The following is a 12677-nucleotide window of genomic DNA, read 5'->3' on the forward strand; positions in this document are numbered from 1 at the left end:
AAAGAATTAAGGGAGTACTGGGATAGCTATTTCTAACCTTATTTGGTTTCATCAGCCAGACATACCCTTCTGAGATTCGAACCTGGGCTGTCTGCATGTTAAGCAGAGGTGTTAGCCACTAGGCCACAGGCTCTTTCTCGCTTTGTTAGCTACAAGAGACAGGGGAAGAGGATGAATGCTTTTTTTTTTTTTGAACACCTTGTCGGCCCAAATATGGGAAAGAGAACGGATAGAACGCATCTACCCGCCCCAGTTGACCGTATTGCTTCTAATAGTCTCGCATCCGTCTGCATACTTGTAAGCTCAGGGATCACCACCTCTCTTATTGTCGCTCTCTTTGCACGTTTTGCAGATACGTCCAAAGCGGGCAAAGAGAGCGACAATAAGAGGCGGTGATCCCTGAGCTTACAAGTATACAGATGGATGCGAGACTATTAGAAGCAATACGGTCAACTGGGGCGGGTAGACTGGTGATGCGTTCTATGAGCAGAGCGCACAAACTGCCGGTCTTATGAGCAGGCTGTCAAACCTCCGGCATTCCACTCTGACGACGTCGGCAGTTAGCCGACAAAAGCTAAGTTTATCAAACAGTTGTTAGTTTATTAAACAGTTGTTTTTATATTTATCCTGGTGTTCGACTACTTTTCTCAACATACATACATACATACATACATACATACATACATACATAATAAAGGTAAAAAAGGATATATGCAGTGTTATCTTCATTTTAGATGTCAAAAGGGTTTTGCGGCTCCCAGTGTTTTGTTTTCGGTGGGAAACGGGTCCAAGTGGCTCTTTGAATGTTTTGGGTTGCCTACCCCTGCTCTAGTGTCTTTAGTTACAGCTGTTCCAATGCCTAAATACAAGCATTTGGAAACATGTCTGGTCCAGAATGCAGCAGCTCAAGTAGTTATGGATGTATCTCATGTGGCAGTTCTACTTTGAGAGCTACACTGGCTACTACTAGTTGACTTCTGGGTGCATTTCAAAGTCCAGGTTGTCAATTTTAAATTCATCACGAACAAAAATATAGGCGGGATTGCCTTCTCCTGATAAGATCTATTAGGGTGGGCTTTCTTTGTGCTTCCTTGATTATAGATTATCACTACCTCACTCTTTTGGAATAATATCCTTTTCCAGATAGTTAAATGGACCTGTTTCCTGGTTTTCAAATAGTTACTTATTATGCCTGTTCCACTGAATTACATTTTTGTATTTTGATTGTTGATTCCTGATTTCATAATACAGTAGTGGCCAAAATTGTGGAAACCTTTTGGGAAAAGTGTCTTTTTGAGGTTTGATGGCTAATAACACCACTTTTTTGGGGGAGCAGTATCATAAAATTATATGTCAATGGAAAGATAGTTTAATCAAGAATGTAATGCAACATAGTTTGTTCAATTATCTGCACTGTATTCTATGAAAAGGTAAAGCCAAATAACCAGAAAAAGGAAGCATAACTTGCTTAGGTTGATATCAGGTAGCTTTCCTTCATCTGATTGTAGCCAATGAGCATGAGTGTTTAGAGAGCCAATCAGGGGTCATCTTGTTTTGGCAATGAGCCAATCAGATCACAGTAGGATTCAGTTATTGATGTCATGTATTGAAGCTGAGAGGAGGACATTTGTCAATGTGTTATGTGATCGCTGTCAAGTTGATTGGGGTTTTTTCTCTCTTTCATTTACTGAGCTTGTAAAACGTAATAGAATAAAATTAATGGCGCAAAGAGTTGACTGGTTGCCCAGAAAGCGATGTAAAATAGTATTATTAGGTGAACAAGGCTACAGTTATAAAGAAATTAGAAGAAAAATTGGTGGAAACTTAACCAAAGGTGGCATTTCTACTGTACACTTTTCCCAAAAGGTTTCCACAATTTTGGCCACTACTGTATACAATTTTAATTTTAAAATTAGACTATTTATCTGCCTGAATTATTTTAATCCTGAATTATAGACCAAGGAAATTGTATGCGATTCAGACGTGGCCCACACAAGGTCTTCAAATAAATAATAGGATTCTTTGCCAAGCTACCAAAGGGAAACTTGCATAGAACCAAATATACTAATGTTGCTTTGGACAGATTATGAATTATTTTAAGTAATTGCTTAATGCAGGGGTCCTCAACCTTGGCAACTTGTGGACTTGTGGACTTCAACTCCCAGAATTCCTCAGCCAGCTTTGGGAGTTGAAGTCCACAAGTTGCCAAGGTTGAGGACCCCTGGCTTAATGCATTGAAATAGGTTTGGTAATTAGAACACATGTTTCGTTATCCGTGGCCAGTAATAGTTTTATGCTCTTTTCCTGGATCAGGAGACCCTTTTTCTCCACTCATGCCTTGCTTATCTCCTGTATTGACTATTGCAATGTGCTCTATATGGGGCTAACCTTGAAGAGTATCTGGAAACTGCAGCTGGTGCAGAATGTGGCAGGAGCCACATTTTGGGTTCCCCTAGCAGTGTGCTTGTGCGTGCCTGCGCCATTCTCAAGCCTTGCTATGCTCTGGTTGTGCTTCCACAGCTACTTGCAATCCATAGCCTGCCTGCAAATCACCGGAGACATGCAACTTCCTGCTGGTTTCCTTACTGACTTTGGTTGCAAGGAAGTGCTCAGAGATCTTTCTTAACAACAGCAATAGGGACCGCAGGGACTGCCATTTCCAAGCAATGTGATCATGTGATATCGTGCTTTATGATCACATTGTTCAGCAACAGAAATTCTGGTCCAGCTGTCGTTGTAATCTGAGGACTTCCTGTAGTAAAATTTCTATGAATTTTTTATTATTATTATTGCAGAATAAAATGTGACCAAAGTCATTTTGAGTGGTCTCAATGGAGCATTTTTATTTTGTTTTATTTTGTAACATATGCGTATATGGGCCAGGAGGAGGGGACTCTTCGGAGCTATTAGGCACATCTGGAATTTTTGTGTACTGTGAGCTTCAGACATTTCATTGCCAGCTAGGTAGCATCACCAATATTATAGACATTTTAGATCAAATAAGTACTAGAAGCAGCAATATGCAGACTGTTGACTCTTGGTGTTGGAGAAGATTCCTAAGAATACAGTGGATAGCCAAAACAAACAAACAAACAAAAAAGGATCATAGTTTTCACTTGAGGCACAAATTACCGTGTTTTGTCACATTATGCAAAAACCCTAGTCTCTTATGAAGTCCAAAATGCTGGAAAAGAATAGAAGGAAAGAGAAAAAGAGGATAGCAGTAGGGTGGATAGACTCAAATATACCAGCAATTCGTGCAAAACAATACTCACATAACATGAAGCTGGTAGCATAAATCAGTATGTATCAACAGCCCCCTAAATTTACTTCATGCCTTACCTCTGATGATGTTATCTAGTCTGATAAAGGAATATCTGCAATAAGAAAACCAAGTTTAGGAAACACAAAGAACCCAACACTCTGAGACACACACATTCTCTGTTATTTCATTGTTTAGGCACTCACATAATATCCTATTTACCAGAAGCCAAATTGGTGAATTTGCTTCATGTCAGTCCTTCTTATTCCTGTGTTCTGTATGTACATGGATGTTCTTATCTTAGCTTATTTTTTGTGAGTATATCTCAGACAAAGTATTGAGTCAAATGATTATTTAGAATATTTTTCAAGAATACCTATTGGCTTACATGAGGCTGAGAAGAATATTTGGAATTAGTGATGATGCTGGTGATTAGAATTTTGTTTTGCAGCACACGTGCTTTTTATTTAGGAAATTTAAATTAAAAATTTAGTTAATTAAATTAAGAATTAATTAAATTTGCAACATTTGGAGCACAGACCCTGGCAATCAGGGTGTCAACCCTAACCCTAACCAGGCTGCAGATCTATGGAAAAGATTTGCCTCAACAAAATGTCCGCATAGCATACAAAAAAATGGTAAACAACATGTTTTTTTTCTTTATGCATTGGACCCTAGTTATGTGAGGATGTCTGCCTGTTATGCTTTCCATGAGACACAGGAACAGAATGTAAAAAATAGAGGAATCATTTGTTGCTATCGAGATTTGATGCTCAGATTGGTATTTTGGCTTATTGGGATTGGGAGTTGACCAAAGATTGTAAAAAACCTTGAAAGTATCATTGCATATTTCTGCCTCTAATATATTTGTTTACGTGGTACTTTGCACATATTAATTTCTTTAAAAACATAAGATTTATTGTGTGAAATAGTATTTGGTTACAGTAAATTGTAAACTACACATAGATTTTTCTCTGTTATAGGTCCTTTCTTTCTTTCTTTCTTTCTTTCTTTCTTTCTTTCTTTCTTTCTTTCTTTCTTTCTTTCTTTATTTCTTCCTTCCTTTTTTCCTGGGAAATCAAAAATTTCAAATTTTTGACTAGGTTACTAAAAGAAAAACAATCACAAAGGAGTTTTGATGATAGATTTGAAGCAAGGGTAAAATCTCTTCTTAATTTAGAAAGTAGTCTTTATATTATATATAAAAAGTTTTTCCTTGATATATGTGTTATGTATTGTTTTCTAATTTGGATGTGCATGTCACTCATTACACTTCCAAATTCTTTTTCTGGTGTAATTTTTGAAACACTTATTTTCTTCTACTCTGAAATATAACATTTCCAGAGCTGTGCAAGATGATTTCAAAGGCATAGACAGAGGAAAGACTTGTACTTTACATATAATACAAAATCTAGGGTTTAATTTTTTTAGGAAAAGTTGTACTTAAAAATGATGCAGTGTACATAAAGTAATTTTTACTCTGATTTTTTTTCTTGCAGAATGTCAGGAGTTCCAGCTTGCCTACTTGGATCAGCACAGTCAAAAAATATCAGAGAGGAAATCATAGCGTAAGCTTTATTCCAGCCCTGTATTTATAGTACTGAAAAAAACACATTTCTCAATAAATATTGTTATGTCCTTGGAATGAATCATACTGAACTCAGTGGGACTTATTGTAGAGAATCCTATCATAAAGTCTTAACCAACACTTCAACTGTATGTAATATGAATGTTAGTTTACTTTTTGTCAGAAAGTAATTCTGTTTTCCTTTGCTTTACACAGGGGCCAGTATAGAGTTGTCTATTTAACTCCAGAATTCTGTTCAGGGAATCTCTTGTGGCTTCAGCAAATTGACAAAGCAGTTGGTAAGTGCTGATAGTTGATGTGCAAAACCTTTAAAGTTTTCTTTAAGAGCCACTGGAATTCTGCCTCAAATTCAAATGCGTGGTTGGAAGTCCCTTCTGCCACCATTTTCAGTAAAGCAAAGTGATGAACCTCTCCGATGGGACTGAAGGAGTCAAGGTAGATCACATCATTTTCTAAGAATGCGAAGCTACCTTAAATAAAATCACTCCTTTGATTTAACCTAGAATCTTATGTTTCCGAAAACAAAGTAGTGTGGGTCATGCAGGCTTAGTTGATAGCATGAAAACATGTAGAAAAAGTCGTAATCTTTGGAAAGCCCATTTAATTATGTTTTGTGTTTACATATTTCTTTTAATAAACGTATGTACGTATTGATATATTTATACCTCAACAAGGACTCATGAGGATGCACAATTCTGCTTGTCAGTGGTAAACTAGATTTATGGGTATGCAAAAATATCTATATACCCTTCTTATACTATCTCTTCTTTGCACGTTAGTGCATTGAATTCTGCTTTTCTCTTTAGGTTGTGGCTTCTGAGATTTCACAAGAATTTTCTAGCATATTTTCACAGGTTAGCTAACTGTGCACAGCATTACAAATCATTGGCTTTCTGCATTCCTGCAGAATTGTGACAAAAAGAAAAAAAAAAGGTTTGCAGAGGTCAGCCACCTGAAGCCACTGGATTGCATGTTTCTCTTAAACCTCTTTTTTGCCGCCTTCAGAATATCTCCTAATTACATGGAAGAATTTTGATGCTGAATACCAGTGGCATGTTGTTGTTGTTTTACCATTTTCAGGCAGAAACACCATAAAACTATAAAACAATAAAATGCTTATTTCTGCTAAGCATTCTCACAAACCTTGAACAGTTTTTCCAGATTATTGGCGCTACAAGTTCCCTTTTAGAACTAATTCAGAACTAATTGTGTGTTGTGTACTTTTTTTAAATAGTTGTGATCAAAGATCGTTAAGAAAGGTCTTTAATTATCTCTTTGCCACAGATAGTGCCTTATTTGTAGAAAAATAGATAATTTGCTTCGGCTCTTAAATGTTCTGCAGACAACTCTGCTCTAAATTCTGAAATGAAAACAAACTATGCAAGACTATTTTTATTTCTATTTAGGCATCACATTAATAGCGGTTGATGAAGCTCACTGTATTTCTGAGTGGGGACATGACTTCAGGGATTCTTTCAGGTCTTTGGGGTTGTTAAAAAAAACCCTTCCTAAGGTAAAAAAAGAGATTATTTATTTATAATGATTTTTTTCTGCACTTTAGATGTTTATGTATGTATGTATATATGTGTATATGTGTGCATGCAATGAGCATTGGAATTTCTTTGTTGGTTTTCAGCAAGAAATCACACATGGTTTAAAGGATGGCTAGTCCATCATACTATTCTAGCCTTAGCTATGTATTTTGTAGATGTCTTAGACTGACTTGGCTAAATGTTCTGCAGATCTCTTACACATCAACTTTCCATATTGACTAGCCATTGTTTTTATAAATGTTTGTAAGCTGCCCAGAGTTGCCTCTAGATGAGATATGCGGCACACAAATTTAATAAAGAAACAAGCAAGCAAACAAATATCTTCTGCCCTAGATAACTAAACTGTCTTCCAGTTTAAACTATATGGGAATCTGGTTGAATCTATTAACCCAAGAAAAGACCATGGCTACACACGGTGATTAAAGCTAAAAGTAACATCACTGGGTGCTTGGATTCAGTTTGATTTGCAAGAATTAGTGAATATACTCCATGTGTTTGTGGGACCTTAGTTGTTTATAGTCAAGATTTCCAGGATATATGCATGCACTAAATACTGTACTCAGATCAAAGGCTTCCGATAATGTTCCATTGCTTAATTTTGTATTGTCCTATAAAATAATTAGTAAATTCAGTGTTTTATTCTGTCACAGTTTTCTTTTTTTCTTTTTAGGTTCCTATTGTTGCGTTGACTGCAACAGCAAGCCCTTCAATTAGGAAGGATATAATAGACTGTTTGCATTTAAGAACTCCTCACATTACTTGTACCAGTTTTGACCGACCTAATCTATACCTAGAAGTTAGACGAAAATCTGGAAATATAATCCAGGATTTATTGCAGTTCCTCATTCAGAAAGACAAGTGAGCACGTTCTGAGATATATTGACAACTTGTTCTTAACCAGAAGTTTATTTTCATGGAATAAATCTTTTAAACAGTTTTTAGATCCCTGTTTGGCTTATTTGAGGATTTGGGGTCAATTATTATCTTTCAGCTTAATCTACCTCAGAAAATGTTCTTAGGAGGACAAACTTACATGCAATAAATCAATAAACTAAAGCTTAATTGTGGAGGTTGGAATGGAGCTTGGACATGAAAGAAACAGCAAAAGATGGATTGGCAAACAGGCCTGCTATAAAAGTCTGTCGTGTAAATACAGTGTTACTGATAATTTTCTTTCCACTTTTAAAACATTGATACAGAAGCCAGATTGGGTAGTAAAGCTGTATATTCATTTCCTAAATTATGTCTGAGCCCCACATGAGCAAGGAAATATTTGTATATCTGTTGGGGAAGATTAGCTAAGTCAGTCAGAAGACATCTACAGTCAATACAGTATCTGGTGAGAGTTTAGGTTTTTTCTGCAAGGCATTATGTCTGTGTTCTTGTCAGGATGGAGTTTAAATTGGGGAGAAAATACTATTGAAGTAGAAGGGGTTCAAATTAAATGTAGAATCTGTCAACTTAAATGTTGAAGAGACAGAGATCGGTGTTACATTATATCATGCCTCTGTGTACGAGGTTTTACATAAACTGTACCCCTTATAGGGGCAAATTAGTTTGTTTTTTTATATTTATCGTTAGTCCCATTTTTCCCCACTGTGCTTTTTGATTATAATAATACAGCTTGCAGATTCATTACATTTTAGGCTATCAGGATGATGTCATTAACATAGTGTCTTTTATTGGCATTCCTTCCTCAGAGTTTAAAACCACACTACTCTTCCAATCTAGTTTCCTTTAATGTATATTCTGCATATAGTTTGAATAAGGAAATGGAAAGTATGCAGCCTTGTTGTACTACTTTGCCAATCTGGAGTCTCTCTGTTTCGCCATGTTCTGTGTGTACTGTGGCTTCCTGACTTGTATATTTATCTTTTATTATTTTAATACTTTTAATCAGAGTCACTTCAAAACAAGATGGGTGGCAAATAAATTTAATAAATAAAATAAATAAAAGTGTAAGTTAGGACAATGAGATGTTCTGGGATTCCTATTTTTCTGAACACTTCCCACAGCTTGACATGAGTGACACAGCTGAAAGCAAAAAAGAATAAAAAGTAGTGAGCAAAATAAATAACTAAATAAATAAATAGAGGAAATAATAAGGAAAAAAACTATTTTCACTAGCACTATTCAACATATCTGATTTCTATCCTTGCAAATCATTGTTTCTTCCATCACAACCATAAATTCTTGACATTGCCAAAAAAGGGGCGTGTCCCACATTCAGAAGCTTTCATTTTGTATTCTTCATGTTTTGTATTCTTCACCAGTTCTTTCCATTTTAGTCATATACAAATTTTGCTCTTAGTTTTATACTTTTGTTCTATGTTTTCAGTTTTATTCCTTTGCCGTAAGCATTCCTTGACCCATGCATAAAGCCATATTTGAAACAGAGTTTTCAGCAGATCTTCACCAAGTAGCATTCTCATTCATTCTTGGGTTTCCAAATGACCTAAAAACTTTTTTGTACTTTGATATTGTTTTGATCCATGCACTGACATCATATAACAGATTAATCATCGCTCTGGATTACATTCCTCAGTATTTTGGATAGTTTCCCCCAACTCTTTCCAAATTCTTTCATTATCATACTTAGTAAAGTTTAGCTTGCAATGATCACCAACCCTATATTGCTATTTTCAAAGAGCAACTAAGATGACGTTAATTTATACTTTCTGACCTTTAACGTTGCTTTCCTGCATATATTTATCAGTTCTGCTTCATAAGATCAGACTACCTTCATCCATGTTTATTACATCCTTCACCTTTCTTAGTTTCATAGCATATCTATTTAATGTTTTCATTTGTACTCTTTACATTCATTACAATATATTTCTTCTCTTTCCACTTATTTCTCTTAGATTCCAAGTTGTAATCTTTCATGTATCATAATCATCCACAGATGGATCTATATGTTTTGATTTCAAGCGACCATCAAGTCTTTGTCAATTGAAGCTTCCACATAATGCTTTTTAGTAAAATAAGGAGTAATTTAGTTCTACAGATGCCTTGCAAATATTTAAGTCATATTATTAGTCGGTATTTTTCCCTGTGATATGGAGGGAGAGGAATGGCCTTGAGAGACAGGAGAAAGAGCTGCTGCCAAGGCAACAGTCAGATAAAAGAAATCCAAATCTGGGGGCAGGAATGCAGTGTATGCAAATGTCTCAGACAAGACCCTTCCTAGTTCACCCATAAATAAAGGGAGGGAGGAGGGAGGCGCTGTTCAGACTTGCAGGATTCTGTTGCTATAACCTTACAATAAAATTAGTGATAGCTGACATGAATTTGGTTTGCTAATTGGGCCTATTGAAGGCCTGATATGTGAACCTGTGTCTGAGAGAAAGGCAATTTTAAAGTAGGAAATCTGTAAATTGACATTGAGATTTATCATAGAATAATCAGTTTATTAGCTATTCTAATAATTACTGAGGAAAAAAACTCACATAAAAATGTTTTCTACTTATTTTTCTAATTTTAGGTCTACATATGAATTTGAGGGCCCCGCCATTGTTTACTGTCAGTCAAGGAAGATTACTGAACAAGTAGCTGCAGAGCTACGAAAATTAAATCTAGTTTGTGGTATATACCATGCTGGCATGGGAATCAAGGCAAGAAGAGAGGTCCACCACAAATTCATGAGAGATGATATTCAGGTATGGAAGAACTTCACTTAGTATCTAGTTTAGGCAAAAGAAATATGACAGAAGAAGCTTTCCATATTACATATATGGAACAACATAAACATGGGGATCTTGGTGCAAATTGGCGGGAGATAAGAATCACTGGAATTCAAGGTGAGCTGGACTTAGAGCTCTGGGGGCACGAAGGAACTCGAGACTGATGATGCGTTTGATTCACCCACCCACCCCGGCCTTGGGCTGAGCCTGGTCATCTCCTACAGGGACCAATTATTGTAAAAAAATGTGTAATTAACATCACTGGATGTGTTTTTCTAGAGGATGAAACATTTGGAGACACTTTAATTTGGATTCTTGTCCTCAGCAGTGGCATTTTAACATATGTATTGGGTTTAGTAAATAATATAAATGACTTGGAATTGAAACATTGTATTTCTAAGCTGAGTCTGGCAAAACATTGACAAATCATAGTATAAAAGTACTTTATGCAGATCAAACATTAATACTGAAAACTGTATTAGTATTGAAATGAATGTAATATTGATATTGGGGATTTTGGTTATTTTCTCCAGTGTATGGTCGCTACTATAGCCTTTGGAATGGGCATTAATAAAGCAGACATTCGGACAGTTATACATTATGGAGCCCCAAAGGAAATGGAATCATACTACCAGGAAATTGGAAGGGCTGGCCGTGATGGGCTTCCAGCCTCTTGCTATGTATTGTGGACTCCAGCTGATATGAACTTCAATAGGTATTTGCAATTCTGGTTTGCTTTGTATGTATAAATACTAAAATAATAGATATAAAACCATACTGAGTATTTTAAACATTTGCAGGTAGCCATTGTTTAGTGATTGCTTTGTTTAGTGACTGTTCACAATTTTGAATGTGATGAAAAAGTAATATTGTGACCAATACTCATATTTACGCCATTGGCATATTTGTAAAGCAGATGAAAGCTGAAAGCTGAAGTAAGACCATACACACAGTTGCGGTTTCACTTAGTGACTGCTTCACTTAACAACTGAGTGGCCAGTCCCAATTCTAGTCACTAAATGAGGACTACCCGTACATAAAAGTTGGTTGGCCATGTTTAATATTTCATTGATGTTTGAATTTTACAAATTCAAATTATGAGTTACTGTAGCTCTATCTATAATTAATTTCCCATATATTAGACCTGCACAGTGAGGAAAACAACAGTAAGTGTTTTCTAGTATTTTAAAAATGTGATACATACATACAGTGATTGCCATGGATGTTTTTTTCCTATATTTGATCTTTAATACATCACAGTTCGGCCCATATGCCTTGTAGCATATTACAATCTGTCATGTTGTGAGTCATTCAGGATCTTAACAACGCAACAACATTGTATGTCAAGCAGAAATGCACTCTTCGCTCATATATTAAGTTAAGTTTTATAGCTTCTTCATTAGCAAGCCTTATTTTCACATTTCTCCAGTTGTACTATCTAATCTTACAGCCCTATCCTTTTTTAAAGCATTCTCACATATTTTGTGTCTTTTCATATTTTTCCCTTGATACTAAATCTTAGGAATCATTTGAATTCTACTACTTGACATATCATACTCCTTCCCATAAAAATCACCAATATATGTTCCTGAGTGTGTTCCCATTTCATTTTCATTCCAGATCATTTCATAAATTTAATTCTTAATTCCATCGAACTTGTGAAAACTCCTTTTTTCAGTCTTTTTCACCCACATCCAAATGTTTTTATTTCAGTGGAAATTACTCTCTTTTAATCTTAATTTTGTGACTGCTTGTTGTGCAAGTGCATCTTTCTTTCCTTATATCTTATATCGTATTATTATTTTACCATTTTTGTAATTTTATATCTATTTTTTTCATCCAGAGAGTCTTTTTCTACTAAACATTGTAGAATGAGATATTAATGAGGTATGAAACTAAGCAGTTTTACACCTCATTAACATAGCTCCTTACATTCCTGTAGCATTCATAATTGATTTTTGTGGCTCAAGTAGCTTCCATTTCTCTTTCTGTTCATTCTAATGAGTTTTTTCTGCAGTTCAGATACCATTAAAATATGATTTAACCATTAGTGGCTATGAATCTGTGGTCAGAAGCAGTAGATCTTTGACAAGTGGACACTTTATTCTTGACACTATGAAATAATAATCTGTCCTTTGTTCAGAGCCTGTTATATTTCTATCCTTTACTAATTAACTTAATCATAAACAATAACAATTAGGCTTTTAAATTTATATTTATTCTTTTCCCATGAATGGGGAAGAATATGCCATAAATGGACTTCAGTTTAACATATATATTTAAAATAAACTACCATTATTTTAAGTTTCACAAATGTACAACATAATCTGTTTTTCTTTCCTTCATTTCATTTCTTAATTCACGCTCTTTATTATTTATTTATTTTATTTATTTTTATTTATTTATTAATTGCATTTATATCCCGCCCTTCTCCTTACGGACTCAGGGCGGCTGACAATTGAATAAAATACTAACATATATACATATTATCCCTAATTAAAATTTAATTAAAACAAAATATTTAAATATGTCCAATTAAAAGTAATTAAAACCCCTTTAAAATCCCTCAGGCCAGTCCCGCTAGCTGGAAC

General features: G+C 35.3%; 1 protein-coding gene across 1 annotated transcript in view; it reads left to right on the forward strand.

Annotated features, from left to right (window-relative positions):
• WRN (WRN RecQ like helicase) overlaps positions 1–12677 on the forward strand; it is a 61342-nt gene that overhangs the window by 22050 nt on the left and 26615 nt on the right. The window contains exons 15-20 of the mRNA XM_015813828.2: positions 4762–4830; positions 5046–5128; positions 6257–6363; positions 7074–7261; positions 9888–10062; positions 10620–10801. Of these exons, the coding sequence (XP_015669314.2) occupies positions 4762–4830; positions 5046–5128; positions 6257–6363; positions 7074–7261; positions 9888–10062; positions 10620–10801 (804 nt within the window). The remainder of the gene's footprint in view (positions 1–4761; positions 4831–5045; positions 5129–6256; positions 6364–7073; positions 7262–9887; positions 10063–10619; positions 10802–12677) is intronic.

The sequence above is a fragment of the Protobothrops mucrosquamatus genome, unplaced genomic scaffold (genome assembly GCF_001527695.2).
Source record: "Protobothrops mucrosquamatus isolate PMUCROS unplaced genomic scaffold, P.Mucros_1.0 scaffold198, whole genome shotgun sequence".
NCBI lineage: Eukaryota > Metazoa > Chordata > Lepidosauria > Squamata > Viperidae > Protobothrops > Protobothrops mucrosquamatus.